This window comes from Hippoglossus stenolepis, chromosome 19 (genome assembly GCF_022539355.2).
Source record: "Hippoglossus stenolepis isolate QCI-W04-F060 chromosome 19, HSTE1.2, whole genome shotgun sequence".
In the NCBI taxonomy this organism is placed as follows: Eukaryota; Metazoa; Chordata; class Actinopteri; order Pleuronectiformes; family Pleuronectidae; genus Hippoglossus; species Hippoglossus stenolepis.
Window position 1 is genome coordinate 13764935 of NC_061501.1, and position 18698 is coordinate 13783632.

General features: G+C 42.5%; 3 protein-coding genes across 9 annotated transcripts in view; 2 read left to right on the plus strand and 1 right to left on the minus strand.

The window, feature by feature from the left end:
* The first annotated feature begins 306 nt into the window (after positions 1–306).
* On the plus strand, positions 307–9609 carry LOC118098687 (U2 snRNP-associated SURP domain containing). 7 transcript variants are annotated; one of them, XM_035142746.2, is made up of 26 exons: positions 307–402; positions 1242–1340; positions 1462–1573; positions 1661–1785; positions 1877–1947; positions 2350–2438; positions 2588–2623; positions 2732–2814; positions 2992–3157; positions 3255–3466; positions 3864–3907; positions 5432–5536; positions 5627–5693; positions 5828–5991; positions 6094–6256; positions 6388–6467; positions 6578–6665; positions 6788–6925; positions 7025–7214; positions 7335–7415; positions 7566–7617; positions 7725–7872; positions 7982–8092; positions 8187–8314; positions 8425–8634; positions 9094–9609. In XM_035142746.2, the coding sequence occupies exons 1-26, from the start codon at positions 358–360 to the stop codon at positions 9230–9232; spliced, it is 2946 nt and encodes a 981-aa protein (XP_034998637.1). In that variant the 5' UTR covers positions 307–357; the 3' UTR covers positions 9233–9609. The 7 variants fall into 7 exon arrangements, with proteins under 7 accessions (XP_034998637.1, XP_034998640.1, XP_047193810.1 ...); XM_035142749.2 differs by having other exon boundaries at positions 8449–8634; XM_047337854.1 differs by having other exon boundaries at positions 6788–7214.
* The window catches only part of LOC118098690 (nephrocystin-3), a 29035-nt gene continuing 19923 nt past the window's right edge, over positions 9587–18698 (minus strand). Inside the window, 7 exon segments of the mRNA XM_035142743.2 lie at positions 9587–9883; positions 10035–10144; positions 10366–10482; positions 10605–10759; positions 10953–11024; positions 11100–11185; positions 11735–11804. Of these exon segments, the coding sequence (XP_034998634.2) occupies positions 9769–9883; positions 10035–10144; positions 10366–10482; positions 10605–10759; positions 10953–11024; positions 11100–11185; positions 11735–11804 (725 nt within the window). The 3' untranslated portion in view covers positions 9587–9768.
* ackr4b (atypical chemokine receptor 4b) lies at positions 13429–17623 on the plus strand. Its single transcript, XM_035142757.1, has 2 exons — positions 13429–13636; positions 15451–17623. The coding sequence occupies exon 2, from the start codon at positions 15463–15465 to the stop codon at positions 16576–16578; it is 1116 nt and encodes a 371-aa protein (XP_034998648.1). The 5' UTR covers positions 13429–13636; positions 15451–15462; the 3' UTR covers positions 16579–17623.

The following is an 18698-nucleotide window of genomic DNA, read 5'->3' on the forward strand; positions in this document are numbered from 1 at the left end:
CTCACTAGTAATAGATTGTAAAATAAGACTTGCATGCATCAGATGTGCAAAAGCAGCTGTGTGAAATGAATGGGAGGTGTTCCCTAGTGAATACATACTGTATGGGTCATTTTTGTCATAATTATAGCACTTTACAAAATCCATGGGAATAAAATAACAGAGAAACCCCCCAAAAAATTAATAAACGTCCTAACACGAAGGTTGTGATTGTATTTGTATGTAAAGTTATTCACCAGAGAAAATAGGAGGAAATAAGTTCTGCCATCGTTGCCTCGGTGATCCACTGCGACGCCTGCAGTGTCACATTCCCCGGTTTCTTCTAATCGACGATCGATTTTTGCTCCAGTTCCACAAAAGATGGCGGACCGAACGCCTGGCGGCTCTCAGAAAGCTAGCGCTAAGGTAAATTCACCGTTTGCACTTGCGTCCGCTAGGCTTCATTTACCGCAGCGAAAACGACGTAAACACTAGTGTGCGCGAACAACCTCGACCGATGATATATTTGTAACGCACAAGAGACGACGGTTGCGAATGTGCGCAGCGGTGTTAGCGACCTACCGACGAGCTAACGCTAACCCGTTAGCTCCCACGGGCCACACTGGCTAATGGAGCCCAGCTAAGCTAACGCTTTAGAAGCAGGACCAGTCGGGGCTAGTTGCACCAGAACTAAATATCGCCGGTGCCGTAAAACGCTTGATGTCGACACAGATAAACCCCAGAACAAAGTTTACTTGATGCGTGTTTGAATTGAGAGACATTAAAATGAAGGTTTGTGATCCCGGGCCTTCAGCCCGTAGCTCCTTGTTGTAGTCGTTCGCCGCCCGACGCGTTCAGTCGGTGTCGCTGCAGCCGCCGACACCGACCTGTCGGGCCTCGGGCTAATTGTGCTCGTTTGTCGCCACCTCCCACGTTACGTGTTGAAAAATCCTCCGTAAACACGACTCTCGAGAATGTCCGTCAAATGGTATGTGATCACACAACCGAGCGGACACGAGTCGTCCACTTTGTTGTACTCACGGTCACTCGGCGGTGGCAGTTCCCCGCGCAACTTCCAACCTGTCATCGCTGTCACTGAAGCCACCTGATTCATTGTATTGATTACCAACAACTGGGGGGGGTAGTGGCCGGTAGTGGCCATTTTGTAATTGCGTGGATGTGTGGCACGAACCAATCACATTTGAACTGGGATTCCACCATGAAACGCCAGCTGGAGGTCAACTGTACTTTGTTTACATGTGCAGGCGCTGCTCGAGAGCAAACTGAAGTCCTTCAGCATCGGCAAGATGGCAGTGGCCAAGAGGACGCTGAGTAAGAAGGAGCAGGATGAATTAAAGAAGAAGGTAAGTGGGCGCTGCCTTTTGGGGAATGTGGTCTTTCTTACCTGTGATCATATGAAAAACACGTCAGATGCTTCTAAATAATTGATCAATGTATATTTGTAACACTTGTTTCTGTGTTCAGAAGGATGAGCTGCAAGCGGCGGAGATTTACGAGGAGTTTCTTGCCGCTTTTGAAGGAGGGGATGGCAAAGTCAAGGCCTTTGTCCGCGGTGGTATCGCAAATGCAACAAAAGGTACGACAATTATACGTTCTTCCCACATGGATTACATTATATAATAATTCGAGTGAAATTTACAAAAATACCACTTTGTCCTTGCAGAAGAAGCAGCTACTGATGAGAAGAAAGGGAAGTTGTACAAGCCCAAGTCACGTTTTGACTCTCAACCAAAAAGCTTCTTGCCCTTGGATACCCCACCTCAGTTTTTAGCAATAGACAAAAGAACTGTAAGTGCTATCTTAGCCTCTCTTGTTATGGCTGTAGCAAGTAATTCTTGGTTTTTACTGTGCTGATAATATTTCCACGTCTGTGTTACAGCCTGTAAAGAAGAGTACTGAAAAGGAGAAGAAGAAGAGCAACTTGGAACTTTTCAAAGAAGAACTGAAGCAGTAAGCTTTATATTTCAATTGTGTTGAGGTGGCAGGGAGTAGTGCTTCTCAGGTGTTATGGTGTGGAATGGGGCAGTGAAAAGTAAATAAATGCTGCTTTGGTCATGTTTACTTACACTTTTTGCACTATTTTTAAGAGACAGAAAATGTCTGCACACTTTTTATGTACAACTGTTTTACTCTTGCCGCGTACAATCATCCTGTGTACAGAATGTACATTTTCCGCATTTTTTTACTTTTAATTTGAACTTAAAATTCTTTATTTTTATTCTATTGTCCTTTTTATATTTCCTTATTCTCTTGTCTACCTCATTCTGACCTGCCTGCTGCTGTAACAAGTGAATTTCCACGATGTGTGGATCAATAAAGTTCTATCTAATCTATATTCTGTCATTCCTGCAGAATACAAGAGGAACGGGACGAAAGACACAAGCTGAAGGGGCGTGTGAGCCGTTTCGAGCCTCTCGCGGGCGTTGAAGGTAGACGCTCATGTAAGTGTCTATAATCTGCCTAACTGTGGCCAGTATACTAACTTGGCCTGAAATGGCCCTTTCCTGCACACCTTACTCAAACACCCCTGTCACCCTTGATCTAGCCTTGCCCTGAAACAAAATTTATACTGCTTTTCTGCTTCTTTTAGCGGATGGTTCTTCAAGAAGAAACCGTCCGTCCAGTGGTAATTTTGACTTAATACAGTGGCTGTGAATACCTTCATCTTGCTAAGAAACTTTATTGTCCTGTCCGACAGCGGTAGGAAATTCTTCTTATTTCTCTGTCTCTGCAGTTTTGGATGACTGTGCGCCAGGTTCCCACGACGTTGGAGACCCATCCACTACCAACTTGTATCTTGGAAACATCAATCCACAGGTGAATTTGTAGTCAGAGATATAAAGAGTGGAGAAGAGTGATGCGCACTGATTTGAACCTATTAATTTACCTATGGGATGACGACATGGAAATGTGTTGCTTATGGTTTTGCAAATATTAACCAAGTGTCCTTTTGTGATGTTCAAATTTTCTCTGTTTATGGTTAATGTTTTGTAGATGAATGAGGAGATGCTGTGTCAAGAGTTTGGCAGATATGGCCCGCTGGCCAGTGTGAAGATCATGTGGCCGAGGACGGACGAAGAAAGGGCTCGGGAGAGGAACTGTGGCTTTGTGGCCTTCATGAACAGGAGGGATGCTGAGCGAGCACTCAAGAACCTCAACGGTATAGAGCTGTAGTTCTTTTTATAATTAAATCAATAGATTGCCTACTTGTGTTCTCTCCAGCGCCCCCCTAACATATCTTTTCACTGCAATTACAGGAAAGATGATAATGAACTTTGAGATGAAATTAGGGTGGGGCAAAGGTGTGCCCATTCCACCCCATCCCATTTACATCCCTCCTTCCATGATGGAGCACACACTCCCACCACCTCCCTCCGGCCTTCCCTTCAACGCACAGCCACGGGAGAGGCTAAAGAACCCCAGTGCTCCCATGCTTCCTCCACCCAAAAACAAGGAGGAGTTTGAGAAGGTAACTTAGCATGTCAGCCTAGGGGTTTCTCAGGGGTTAGAGCAGTGTTTTCATAATTCTGCTGGAAGGAGTTTAGCCTTTTTATTCTGAGTCAGTACAGGTATTAATCTTAGTTTCTGTTAGTGATAGATTTATGTCTTGTTCACCAAATTGAATTAGCTGCACTATATATAAAAGTGTGCATATTATGAAATGTTAGTGTGTGGAAAAGTGATATAGAGAGGTGTTTATGGTTAGAGAAGTGTCACAGGTGTTTGGCCTTTAGTAAAACTGACAGCAGTAAAGGAAAGTTCATGTCTTTTTGCACTTTTAAATGCATTTTTTATATTTTTCACCTGTTGCCTTTTTAACAATACTCACATTCTATGTTTATTATCTGATGTGACTTCATATACAGACTCTGTCGCAAGCCATAGTCAAAGTGGTTATCCCAACAGAAAGGTACATGTTTTTCTTTTTTAAAATTGGTTAACAAACTTAGACCAAACAAACATCCCATAATGAAGCCAAAAGTTTGATCAGTTGATCACTGCATGCTACAGGGGGCTGGTCAGTGTGGCTGAGCAATGGTTGAGGCATTTGTACATCGTCTTCATATTAGCACTTAGAATAATACTGACTGAAAGGTTTGTTGTGTATTTCGCTCTTTCACCACCATCACCATCCTTCATGATTCCCTTTTAAATATATAGCTACACATCATTAAAGAGCTTACTTAATATGCTGTTAAGAGAAAGATCCTGACTCTCGTCCATCACAGCTCCACCCCATACATCAACATCTACTTGTGTTCCTTTAGTGACATGGTATTCTGCCACATACATAGCCTGCTGACGCTAGACCTGTAGCTGTGTTAAACCTGCTCTCTGACCATTGCTCAATCAGACCGTCTGCCCCCTTGGCCTCTGTCACCCTATCAGGAGCTCAGTAAATCTGGCCCCTGCCAACAAATCCAAACCTTGCCACCATTAGTTTCTCTATGACCTTTGACATTGGCCTTGGTGAGCAGCACAAGTTGAACTGTCTGCGGCAGCGAGGGACCTGAAAAGCATCATGGGATGGATTGGGAAAGTATACTGAGTTTTACCCTGCCATTGGTACGATCGGCTCCAATACAAGTAAATGTGATCTGTGTTGTCAAATGAAAGACACCCTTTGTCTCGTTGGCCACTTTAGGCTAATTTATATGCAGCCTGCAGCACAAATCTCCCCCAAATTTCCACATCAGAACTCTAGTGATCCCATTTGCACTGTATCCAGGCATTACCAACTGCACCAGTAGATAACATGTTAAGCCTGTTGAGGCCAACAGTCCTATACTGCAATTTTGTATTAGTCTGGAGATGAGTCGGAAGTGAAAGGCACTTAATTGACAAGACGTTTTAACAGTGTCTTGTCAGTGTCTCGCGCACGTTCTTCAGCTTCATTTGTTCCCCATTTTGTGAAATTTATATCTAGAAAGCGTCCGGGCAGTGCACTGTGGCCTTAAAGAGCACAGGCATGAACTTCAATTCATACACAAGTTAGAAAGATATTCTGTCAGTCTGATTTGTTGATGTTAAAGATTTTCTGTCATTAGTTGTAATTTTATAAGTTTTGTTATACATTGGCCCAGAGGCTTAATTGCACTTAATTTATGCTCGGTAAGATGAGTCTCTGACAGTTGTCTGTATATTAATATGTTATAATAAATTGTGTATTTGGCTGAATTATTTAGGTCACATCTGATATTTTATGTAATAGCAAGTATCAACCTGGTCTTGCACTGTAAAGCCAACTTTACTTGACAGCAGCAGCTATGTCCTGCAGCAGTTCATTGTGGAACATGCATCATGTCTTAGATAAGACTGTTTTGAGTGTCAATCCACCGAGCATAAATTAATCTTTGACAGGCAGGCTTTTTTTTAAGTGCTCACCAGTCAGGCCAGTCTGAATCTGTTTGTTTTAACTGTGTTTTTCTTGTAGGAATTTGCTCTCTCTCATCCACCGAATGATCGAGTTTGTGGTGCGTGAAGGCCCAATGTTTGAAGCCATGATCATGAACAGAGAAATCAACAATCCCATGTACAGGTAAAGGGATACTGCACATCAGGAATTTATTGATTGTTATAGCAGTTAAAATGCAGAGTTATGATGGCTTTTACTTTGTTATTCTTCCAGGTTTCTTTTCGAGAACCAGAGCCCGGCACACGTATACTACAGATGGAAGCTGTACTCCATACTGCAGGTTTGACTTCTATGTTAAATGATTGTTTCAATTCAGCACAAAATGTCAGTGGCGTGTAGCACAGATGGAAGAACAACATATCATAGTCCTGCAGGTTTTTATTTTGGATATTTACTGTAAAATATGGCTTTCAGGGTGAAGCACCAGCCAAATGGCGAACAGATGACTTCAGGATGTTTAAAAATGGCTCTTTCTGGCATCCACCTCCTCTTAATCCATACCTCCATGGTCCTTACGATGATGGGGATGAGGAAGAGGATGATGAGGACGGCATCAGGAAAGGCTGCTTGAAAGAAGAGTAAGACTCATAACCTTATGTATAAGTGAAACTGCATAATCGTAATTTATTTGACTGTTTTCAAATCTGCTGTTACTGATCACTTGTCATCCCTCTCTGCAGCGAGCGGGACAAACTAGAGGAGATGCTTCGTGCTATGTCTCCAAGGAGAGGAGACATCTCGGAGGCCATGCTGTTTTGTCTCAATCGCGCTGAAGCTGCTGAAGAGATCGTTGAGTGTATCACCGAGTCTCTCTCCATCCTCAAGACCCCTCTTCCCAAGAAGGTAAGTCACAACACAGAGCTCTGGTGCAAAAAAAGGCCACTATCTTCAGTGAATGTTAAATACTGTGGAAGACTGTTGCCTAAAATGTTCTGGTATAAAATTAATTTGTATTTTTCTCTTTAACGTTTCAGATTGCAAGGTTATATCTTGTTTCTGATGTGCTGTATAACTCTTCTGCCAAAGTTGCCAATGCCTCATACTACAGAAAATTGTAAGTTGTTTAATACATGTTCTTAATTTAAATGTATCTTAACATTAAGGTATTTAAGTCACCAGGCGTTTCTAATAAAAAAAAAAACATTCTTTCCCTGTTCTCAACAGTTTTGAGACAAAACTCTGCCAGATTTTCTCAGACCTCAATTCAACATACAAATCAATACAGGGCCACCTTCAGAGCGAGAACTTTAAGGTACCAAATGTCATTCACATCTTATTCAGTAAACTTACCATGTTGGATCATTTACACAATTAGAGCCTCAGGTCACTCAATCATCTTGAGTCCTTCATGTCTTGTTTCCTTCTTTGTGGCAGCAACGAGTAATGTCGTGTTTCCGGGCGTGGGAGGACTGGGCTGTGTATCCCGACCCGTTCCTCATCAAGCTGCAGAACATCTTTCTGGGTCTAGTTAATCTCACGGTAGAGAAGGAACCTCCTTGCGTCGTTGTGGAGGTAAGATATTTCACAATAGAATTCAACACGGCAATACTTAATAAAAACCAATCCTGTCAAGTACCAAAAAAAAATCAAAAAAAGTCTTCTTTGTCCCAGGTTGAGCCACCAGAGGACATTGATGGGGCTCCGATAGGCGAGTACGTAGATGGGAGTCCACTGGAGGATGTGGACGGAGTGCCAATTGACGGAGGGGCCATTGACGGGGCACCTATAGATGGAGCCCCCCTGGATGACCTGGATGGAGTTCCTATCAAACCCATGGAAGAAGACATAGATGGAATACCTTGTGAGTGGTTACTTGAAAACGTTTTTATATTGATGGTGATGAGGATCTCAGTTTTAAGCTTTGTACCGTGTGCACCTCATGAACTGTGACAGTTACAAGTTTATTTTCTTGGTTTTGTAGTCGATCAGTGTAAAGAAGCAGCCTTCAAGGTAGCGCCTTCAAAATGGGAAGCAGTGGACGAGTCGGAGTTATCATCTCAAGGTGAGACCTTTTAGTTGGCAAATTATTCAGCTGTAATGTAAGAATACGTTGCACCTAAATTCTAGTTATATAGATAGAATGATTGTCATGCATGTGAAGCTGTATTTACCACGGTGCTGTTAATCTAATCGCCTCTCTTCTCCTACTCAGCTGTGACGACCTCAAAATGGGAGGCGCTGGAGCAGCCAGAACAAACAAAGAAGTGAGTTGTGTTTGTGCACTTTGCGGATAATGATCTCTTCAGTTACACTCCATTTGCTTTGGTGCACTCATGACCATAACCCTGATAAATTGTTTTCAACTCTGAAGAAATGAGGACGACAGTGAGGAAGACGTGCGGAGCCCTCGCTCAGACGAAAATCCGAGCTTCTCCAATCCCACGAGAGATGATTCAGATACTAAGACCAAGATATCTGAAATGAATGAGGAGAAACGCACCAAGCTCAGAGAGATAGAGGTACTTTACAACCTCTGCAAACCTCCATACGTCTGACAACACATATTTGGTGTTTTGTATTCACAAGAAATAGTTTTGACCATTTTGCTTTTATTGTGTTTTTATCAAGGTTAAGGTCATGAAGTTCCAGGATGAGCTGGAGTTGGGGAAAAGGCCAAAGAAGTCTGGTCAGAGTATTCAGGAGCAGGTGGAGCATTACAGGGAGAAACTACTACAAAAGGTACTGAAGTAAACCCTGCTAATGCAACCAAAGAGGATACTAAATACAGAAAATATCTAAAATGAGGGTAATATATTGTCTGTCTTTACTAAAGGAAAAAGAAAAGGAGAAACTTGAGCGGGAAAAAGAGCGGGAGAAGAAAGAGAAGGAGAAAGCCGATGCTCGGTTGAAAGACTTGAAGAAGGAAAAAGAGAAGGAGGACACGCCAACCAGGAAAGAGAGGTGAGAGCCGTTTAGTGCAAAGTAGTTTGAGCTTCATCCACCGGTAAAGTTGCTGTTCTATTGTTTTAAACTGCGCTTCCTAAAACGTTGGATTGGTCCCTATCTGACAGACATTCGTCTTCTGTGGTTGACAGGAAGCGGCGCCACAGTGGGTCACCCAGCCCAACACGGAGCAGTAGCAGACGGGGGCGCTCCTCCTCGCCTCGCTCGGAGCGGTCGGAAAAATCAGAACGTTCCGACCGATCATTCTCTAAAGACACAACCTCCCGCTCCACCCATAAAGATTCCCCCCGAACCAGCAACAAAAAGTCCTCCAAGAGGTAAGAGAAGAAATCCGACATTGGTACGACAGATTATTATCAGGGCCATGTTGAGGACAAACAAAGTGTGAGATTGAGAATAAAGTTGTAACTTTAAAAGACAAAAACTTTTATTGGAAGTAAATTGGCATCGGATCCAAATTCTTGAACCAATCAAATTATTTCTTGAGAAACTATATCATGCAGATGTAACCAACAACAACCGAAGTGATTCTGTTGGCGTAAACAGTTTCACAATTCTATTGAATATTAAGTTACTTCTAAAACGTTCCTCATTTTCACTCAGATTCTCTTAATATTTTGGGTTTGTTCAAAATCTGTTTTCAATCTCCTTTCAGTGGCCTAAATGCCGTCATATGTTGGAGCCTAATCTTGGCTTGTACCCGACTTTAAACCGTAATTACAGTGCTGTTGGTGGAGTTAACATGTAATAGAAGTATCATGTGTTTGTCCCACCAGATCTCCTTCATTACCTCGCACACCCAAACGATCCCGGCGGTCGCGCTCCAAGACGCCCAAGAAATCAGCCAAGAAGTCCCGCTCCAAATCCCGGTCTCCTCACAGGTCTCACAAAAAATCAAAGAAGAGCAAACACTGACGTCTTTTAGTTTTTCTTTTTCTTTCTGGAACCCCTTCTCCTCCCCTCTCTGCGCCGTGTTGTATAAAAGATTGAGTGATTTGGCAGCTGAAGATCTCTGCCCAGATGTTAATGTATAGATAATGAAGAGCGGAGGCTGCTGCATGGGTTGCCATCTGGTGTATCAAATGGATGGGGGCCATTGCTGTTTTATATTGTACAAAAAAAATACTGTGCTTGTGTGTCCTGATTCCCATCCACCTCCCAGTGGAATTCATCCATGTGGTAGACCACTCCCATACCGAGTGTGACGACAATAGTCTTACAATAATGCTGTCATTTTCTGTTTTTGTAGTTCACATTAAAAAGAATTCCTAATAAACCAGTGTCATTTTTAATCAAGTTTCATGTTTTGACATTCAGAAAATTTGTCTTAAATTTACATTTAATGCATTTTGGTTATATTACATATTTCACAAGAGTTATTGGAACAAAAGGCAGCATTTGGTTAAGGCAAAAATAGTTGTGACAAACGTCCAGCTGGTGTGATCATTACTTTACAGTTTGGCCTGAGTCTTCTTTAGCTGATCCCTCAGTTCCAGATGAGCGATGGAGGAGAGGTGAACCTCATCGGGTCCGTCAGCGATGCGCAGAGTCCGCACATATGAATACCTGAGGAAGAATATCGGCATCAGGAAGATTTATTTGATGCTCGTTCTCATTTCAAGAGTTAAATTCAGAAATAATTATGGTTACATTCATTCCAGGGTACTACTAGATAAGAATCTGTCATTCTTGAACTGGTTCTACAGAAAATACTCACATCTGTGCCAGTGGGAAGTCTCCAGACACACCAGCGCCTCCGTAAACCTGGATTGCACAGTCCACCACTTTACAGGCCATTCTGGCTGCTGCCACCTTGATCATAGCAATCTAAGAAGCCGAAAATGAAAGAGGAAATCAAGGAGCAGCTAAGAAACAACTGAAAACATTTTTACTGCCTTATTGTTAAACAAAATTTGCATTATTAAGTCACAGCATAATTCTCTAGGAACAAATCCTCACTGCAAAAACAGGTTTGCTATCAATATTATCATGTACTTTCTTACTATATACTACATCGTATGATGTGGATTTGGGATTACCAGCCTCACCTGTTTGCGAGCAGCCCGACTTCCCACTGTATCCAGTGCCTGGGCAGCGTGCAGAGTCAGCAGACGTGTTTGTTCAATCATGAGACGACACTCTGCGATCCAGTGAGCAACGACTTCCTGTCGAGAGAAAACACACACATTCCTCAAGTTGTATCTAAAACTCTTCACCACTAGGGGTCAACAGTGGGAAAGTGCTCAGCCTGTATCCACAGGAATCTCAAGAGTAGATGATCCCTTACATGTTGGTACAGCTTCTTTCCAAACGTTTGTCTGGTGGCAGCTCGCTGGCAGAGCAGCTCCAGTGCAAACTCTGCCAGGCCGACAGCTCTCATGCAGTGGTGCAGTCTGCCCGGTCCCAGCCGGCCCTGAGCAATCTCAAACCCCCTCCCTTCTCCTGAGAATGAGAAAACGGGGGGGCAGCAGAGACGCATTAGGAATGATGTTTCCACCCTAGTGACCTCATGAACATAATCGTTAAGATCACTCTGTGTCCAAACACAATAAAGATAAGCCATCATATCTATGGCTTTACAGGGGAAGTGTGCTTCTTGAGAAGGAAACAAACCCACGCAGCAGTGAGGTCTCACCCAGAATCATGTTGCAGGCAGGGACACGCACATTTTCAAAGTGCACTTCAAAGTGGCCTCCGTGGACGGCATCTGAGCACAGAAACAAGAGGAAAGTTTAAAGACTGTTTGTGTGGAAAAATACAAACTAAACGGTATAAAACCTACCGTCCTGTCCGAACACGGTGAGAGGTCGGACTCGTTTTACACCTGGTGTGTCCATGGGGACGAGAATCATGCTGTGTTGGCCGTGCCTGAGAAACACATTCATAACAAAAAGGGAACGACCACTATTTAACTATTTGATTTAAATAGGAAATTCCACAATAACGATTCTACTAGTTTATGCTGCTCTGAAAGTGGAACATTTTTGCAACAGCCATTAATGGTGAGAATCTACAACCGAAATTATTTCACACGCTCTTTCCAAACGGTTGGGTGCATCTGAAAGTGTAGGTGTGGTTGAATAAATTACTCTCCATTAACATCTTCAACACATGTAACTGATGAGCTTTTGGATAAAGATCAGTCCGCCACAGGCATCAACAAGATTTGATTTAATGCCTCGTGATACCTCAAACATTTGGCAGGGTGGTTCAAAATGCAAGTGCATGCTGGGAAGTGCACTCCGCCCCTGAGCAAAGTCCCCTTCCATTACAATAGTAATATAACAGAGGGAGAAAAGTGCAAAGGTTTCGCAAACAAGTAGCACAGCAGCATTTCAATAAAAAAAACAGAAGACTGGAATATTGATGTGAACTCTGCACAACACAGTACAAGAAACATGAAATTACTCCTCTGACCTGTTGCCAACATCTGGAGAACGGCCCCTGCACATCACAATGGCCACTTTGCATTGAGGATTTCCAGCACCTGCAGGGAACAGTCAGAAACACTGTGGTTCATTTGTATTCCAGTCTCGTCGATGTGGGGGTTCAACAAACAACAGGGACAAACAACTTTTCACGGTTTGAGTTTGTCCTTAAACTTCCCACGACCGGAGTGTGCGGTCGGAAACTGAGAGGCCGCGACAGATTGATGGCATCACAGCCACGGGTTGAGTTTATATCTTCACCCGTAGTAGCTTTCAGTTTGTCATTTAAGAGATTTTCTTTGTTGGAGAGAAGTTGAAAGTATGAGTTGTAGCTGGAAAACAATAATTCAAAAACATAAACACACTGTACAGAACTCCCACTAGAGGGCGAAGTCATACAGACACACAGAAGTATTAATCAACTTTACCAGGTGTTAGACAAAGCTGCAGAGGAAGTGATGAAATGAATAACCAGATATTATTATTACGAAGGAGAGCACACACCTCCGCCGAGACCAAGCCCCATGACTCCACATTTAAATTCACTAGATACAGATTATTGTTTGGATCCTGCACCAAATTTCCATTCATTCTCATTCTCATAAATATCCGCCATTTCTCGCAATGTTCAAGAAAGTTTATAAAAATGTCGCACACAACATCCTTCCATCGAGGTTCATTGTAAACTGTCCGGTAGTTTTTGCGTAATCTTGCTTACAAACAAACAAACAAACAAGGGGTGAAAACATAACCTCCTCGGTTGAAGTAATAAACTTCATGAACAGACGAGTCAGAAAAGATCTTGGATCCCTAAGGCACAGTTAAGGTGACCAATGATCTGCCTTCCTGTTTATATTCCTGTCCCAAGTGAAAAACACCTGTCCCCTGAGGACAGGACATATGGACGCCAGACAGCTACAGATGAGACAATAACGGTCTGTGATTATTTCCAGTCAGCTCATGTACATGAGGACACAGTCTGACTGATGTTTAGTTTAGTAACTCTCTGTGATCGCGGTTAGGGTTACGGTGCCTTCATTGTGGCAAAACCACATTTTCTACACACCCAACTCCTCCCAGAGTTCACACACTGTACGGAAAAGCCTGTTTGGTTTCCCTGTTAGTTTGGTTTCCCTGTTAACTCTTGCATAAAGTGAGGTGAGGTGACTCGACAGCCGTGTCCATACACGACTTATCACCACTGGAATGAAAAGAAACCTCACAGCTCAGTAATTCATCTTCCGTTGAACGTGACATCCAAATATTTAGATGATGTTGAAGTTGTAAAAAAAATGTTCTTGTCAGGATCATGTATAAAATGATATATGACGTCTCTTTACTTTACTAAATATGTTTCATTTTATAAAAAAATGTGTTGTACACCTAGTTCAAAATCAATGTATTTTTATTTTATACAGAAACACGCAGAGAGACGAGTGCACCTTCTCTGAGGAAACTGAAATTGTATTGAAAAGAAGAAAAAGCAAGAAAAATAAATACTTAAACATTTCATGTTAAAAGTAAAATAGAGTGATTTAGTCCACAGGATCTTTGCAGATGTGAGTCAGGCTGGTAAACACTGAACTGAACATTTCCCGCAAACCAGACAATAAGTTCAGTAAATGGGACAAACTGCAGCGACCAGGAGACTCCCTGTGTGACATCACGAGGGGGAAACAGCGAGAGAGCACACACACAGAGCTACGTGGTGAGGAGAGTGTCGACAGCAAAGGGAGGCGGGACAGGGCCGAGGCAAAGAGATCAGTCACTTCAGTCCTGCAGGAGAAAAAGCTTTTTCTCCTCAGGACTCATTACAACTGTTTGTGATTTTAAAAAAAACACGGATTTTTAACAATCAACTTCAAACAATTCACACAGCAACTGACAGGAGGTAAGAAAATCGCCCTCAATTCCTGTTTTCTTGAAATATTTAATGTTTTCAACAACAAAGACAAGCCAAACTCTGACTAGAGGAACGCACAGAAATCTTGAATCCACAATCTTTACCAGATTAGTTTAAAGAAATATAATGTTTTAACTATGCTGTTTGATTTCTGCCTTTTCATGGAAATGTATTGTAATTTGTGAAGTCAACGGTTCACTTCAGTGTTAGAACAACAGTCAAAGTCCAGGATATTTTATGAGGTTATCATAACCACAGTGAGGTAATGATAACAAGCTAAACTGAGCCTGATACTTTTGTTTTGAGTGGGTGTGTTTATCTCATCACAGTTTTACTCTTGGTTTTCTGATCAGTAACCAAAGTAAATCATTATCACTATAGTCACTGTTGCTTTAGGTTAAAACTCCACTGTCAGAATAAAAATGAATTGTATGTTGTTTCATTTAAAAGTAAATAAAAATAGTCACAACTAATAAAATACAGAGAATAACTCAACAGCTAAATCTAATTTTATTACGACGTAAAAAGCGCGTTTACATTTATAGTGTTTGTTCACACATCAGCAAAATGGGATTACATTTCCTATTATCATTACATTATTGTTTATATTTAATTATTAATTTACATATGTATATTTAATTTTATTTGTGAAGATCAAATAACCAGAACAACAGCAACACAAACTTGTATTAACCTATTACTCCTCTTGCATATGAAGCACAGCTGTTGACAGCAGTCGAATACTTGACATTTCTGTGTTCCCATGAACATCTGTTCCAGAAATCCTGCTCCTCCCAATTGGGAGATAAGGACTCATTATGCAACAAATCTGTAAACGTTTCATAAAAGTGACAAACTGTCATCTTTGTAATTAACACGTTTTGCCAAAATGTTTTGTGATACGCAAAATACTTTTTTGGTTTTGGTTTTTGGACATGAATTATATCGCCAGTCATGTTTTGCTGTTGGATTTCTCAGTTTCCAACAAATGTCACGTGAACAGTAGCAATATCTTCGTGACCAAAAGTATTAACTTCTATTTAGTTTGATTCTGGTGTTTCCTCAAGTTTTAAGATGTTGTTTTCCAAAGACAATTATCTGTTTGGATCAGAGACAAGAGTCGACTTGTTCACACACACAGGGCAGTATTTACTGGTCCTCAGCAGACATAACATCTGGAGCAAACAACTTTGAGGGTATGTTAACAATACAATGAGTCTAGATGACAGTCTCACTTCCATGGGACGTTCTGTTGAACCAGTAAAAAGCAACATCCTGGATTTGAATCTGTTGAGAGACCTTGGCTACACCCGCGTGTCTCATCTCTCCTTCCACATAATTCCTGTCATTCCTGACCTTTTGACGGTCTCCTACGGGCTAAATGCCGATAATCACTAAAACAGAGGAGCTTGGAGCTGCAGACATTGATCACGGTATCCAACAAAATGAACACTATCTGAATTCAAAGGGTAATTAGAGGGTCGGCAAGTCTTCTCGTCTGCTTTTCATCCCTCAGAGCTGTTTTCACTGGGGTTATTCAAGCCAACACACAGTTCAAACATACAGGGCTTAGGCCATTAGGGAAGCCACGCAGGAGAGATTCCTCTGATGCACAATACAGAAACAACCTCTCTGTCCGGTTGCAGAGGAGCTCATGGTATACAATGATCTCATTCTGTGAAACAACACAATGGGTTGATTATTTATTTCATAGTGTGAATCACAGCATGAGGAACTAAAAAGGGCAAAGTGAAATGTTCTCAAATTTGAAAATAAATAGTACCTTTTTTTCCCCCGTACAGAAAAAATAAATAATGGAAGATTACTCTTATCACGAGGACGAGGACCCCAGCTTTAATGACACGTATGATTACGATTATGAACACAGTGTCTGCGACAAAGAGACGGTGCGCTCCTTTGCCAGCGTCTTCCTGCCGGTCGTCTATGCCCTGGCTCTGGTGGTTGGTCTGGCCGGGAACACCCTGGTAGTGGTGGTCTACACATCAAAGCTGCGACTACGAACCCTGACAGATGTGTGCATCCTTAACCTCGCCATTTCCGACTTACTGCTTCTCCTCACCCTCCCCTTCTGGGCGGCTGATGCCGTTCATGGCTGGAAGTTGGGTTCGGCAGCCTGCAAGATCACCTCCTTCCTCTACAGTGCCAACTTCAGCTGTGGGATGCTGCTGCTGGCGTGTATCAGTGTGGATCGCTACCGCGCTGTCACCCAAAGTCCATCAGGCAGGACTGGGACAGGTGCCCGTCTAAGGAGACAATGGCTCCTGGTGTGTGTGGTGTTGTGGGCTGTGGCCAGCTTTCTTGGCCTTCCCGAACTTATCTTCTCCAAAGTGAAACACTCTCACAACCGGACGGCCTGCACAGCCGTCTACCCCCACAGCATGGCCAGACCAGCAAAGGCTGCCTTGGAGCTGCTGGAGGTGACACTTAGATTCTTGCTGCCTTTCTTAGTCATGGTGGCGTGCTACTGCTCGGTGGGACGGATCCTGAGCCGGGCGGCCGGGGTGCAAAGAGACCGGAAGTGGCGTGCCCTGCGAGTCCTGCTGGCTGTGGTGGCCGTGTTCCTGCTCACCCAGCTGCCCTACAACGTGGTCAAACTGTGCCGAGCGATGGACGTCATCTACAATCTTGTGACCAACTGCGATGTCAGCAAGGGCCTGGATCATGCTCTTCAAGTGACAGAGAGCCTGGCACTGTCCCACGCCTGCATTAACCCTCTCCTCTACGCCTTCCTCGGCTCCTCCTTCAGGGTACACGTCCTCAAGACCGCCAAGCAACTTGGACAGAGGCTTAAGAGACACTCAAGACGCGTGAAAGAGGAGCCGGCAGTGGAGATTTCACTCAACACGTGCAATCCAGCGCAATCCCAGTCTGGTTCAGAGGACCAAGACACAAGCACCTTCACTATTTAAAGCAACACTATGTTACTTTTACTGAGCAACAGCGCCCCCTGCAGCCACACAGGGTGATTAGTTCTGTTGGGCGCTGTCCGAGCAATTAAGGGGTTTTCATGTTGAGAAAAAACAAAGCCTATTAATCTATTGACTGCGCACTGAACTGAAACACAGCTGAGTCCATGATCCTTGGCTTCCTGAACCTGAAGAGCTGCCGCTGTAACAATTCCAACAAACTCTGTGGAAAATTCTTGATATTTGAAAAGTTTCCTCGCTGATTATTGGTAATAAACTCTGGTTTTTAAGACTTCTTGGTCTTTTTAAACGATCTACAGTTCAGCTTTACTCTTGAACTTGCTAGAACTGATTCTGACAAATAAAGCAGCTACTATCAGTCAGTAACACACTTCTTACAGGAGATCATACCAACTCACTGAACATCTGTTACCGAGAACAGAGTGGGAACGAAAGCGGCACTAATCTCTGTCAGTGAACCACCAAACTGATTTTGAAGATGCTATAAAAAAGGTAAAGAAAAGTTGTATAGTGCTGCTTTTACTCATGACATATATATTTTCCTGTAAGCACCTGTTGTATCCATGTATATATGTTTGCACATCTTTTTGTATCTTTATCATGTAAGCTAGACATAAATAACAATATACATGAATTCTTAGTGTATTGAATATATATAAAAACATTGGGTGTATATGCATCAACTAAGCAAAAATATTTTCTATAAATAAAGTTTTTTATTAAATAAAGCAAAGATTTTCTGTGTCATGCATCTATCTACATCTGTTAGAATTAAACCCAAAACAAATCCAATTCAACACAACAGTCTGTGCCTCTGTCCATACGACCATGTGCATCTCATTTGATCCCATCCTGGGGCTTTGTGTTGGGCTGTGACTTGACTGCACAGTTTCAGACCCATTGAGTTAAAAAAAAAAAAACAGATTTGGCGAACGAAGCCAGAGCAGCAAACAGCACAGGCGTGTGGAGCTCTTCAATTTCAATGATGTTGAATAATGTATTTAAAATAAAGCTTGAGTGCATTTCATTGGTCGATCTATGTAATGACTAAACATTTCATACAACAACACAATTGAGACTTTAATCTTTTCCCCTTTGGATCGCCTCCATGTGACATGAGACTCGAGCAAACACTAACACAGCAGATCAACTGTAGGCTCATAGTGTTTGATGTTAACAGTGTTCAAATCTGTTTACACTGGAAGGGGATCATCTATATTCCTGACTAGCTTTTAAAAAGCTTGAGACATAACAGTTTTCTTTGGATAGCATTCTTTCCGATTGCTTTCAGCGTCTGACTAATGAATGTACTGTAACTTGCAGTACCAGGAACTTCTCCTCTTTCCACTGTAATGCCTCCCAGCTTGGATCTTGGAACACTAGGTGTGTCTTCTTACTGACACAAAAGGTGAGGCTGAGTTTGTAATAGTTTCTTTGGTATTAGAACTATCAGGTTGCATGTAACAAAGCAAACAAGGAATTTCCTAATCTTTTGCGATTCCTACCTACAATGTTGAACATGTGGGCATCGTCTGTGCTTCTGTCTGTAAATACAAGTGCCTACGGCTGAGAGATTACAGGTCTGGGAATAATTGCAGCACATTATCCTGCCCATGGGACAGTCCCACATCTTCCTCACCACCGGGCAGCACAGGACCTCCCGTCCCGCTGCTCAGAGTTTGCCAGAAACAAAAGGGACAGCAAAGAAGAAAACTGCAGGCTGTGGTAGAGTGTGAAGATTGTAGCCAACATTTTTCAAGCAAGTCATTTTCCAGAAAGTTTAGGCTACAGCAGGAGATTAGTTGTACAAAGAAATCTACTACGACCTAATGTGGGTACTGCTGTGTAATTATCACAATGACTGAATGAGTGTTTACAGCCGAAAGGTACTCAGTCGTGTACATACCTCTGCCAAGGCCCAACAGTCCCCTTATGAAACCAGATTTAAACTCATTGATATTAGTCCCCTAAACATGCCGGATTATTGAAAGAATTTCTGGATCTGCAAGAAAATGTCACTTCCACCAGGTTTCATGGAAATCTGTCAAGTAGCTCTTGTATAATCTCACCTACAAACAAACAAACAGACAGGGGTGAAATTA

Bases quoted from the DNA above. Each gene is read 5' to 3' on its own strand.
- LOC118098687 (XM_047337854.1), top strand. From the start codon at position 358: ATGGCGGACCGAACGCCTGGCGGCTCTCAGAAAGCTAGCGCTAAG. The intron at 1,341-1,461 runs GTAAGTGGGCGC...TTCTGTGTTCAG, and splicing joins AGGATGAATTAAAGAAGAAG to AAGGATGAGCTGCAAGCGGC. The intron at 3,158-3,254 runs GTATAGAGCTGT...CTGCAATTACAG, and splicing joins AGCACTCAAGAACCTCAACG to GAAAGATGATAATGAACTTT.
- ackr4b (XM_035142757.1), top strand. From the start codon at position 15,463: ATGGAAGATTACTCTTATCACGAGGACGAGGACCCCAGCTTTAATGAC.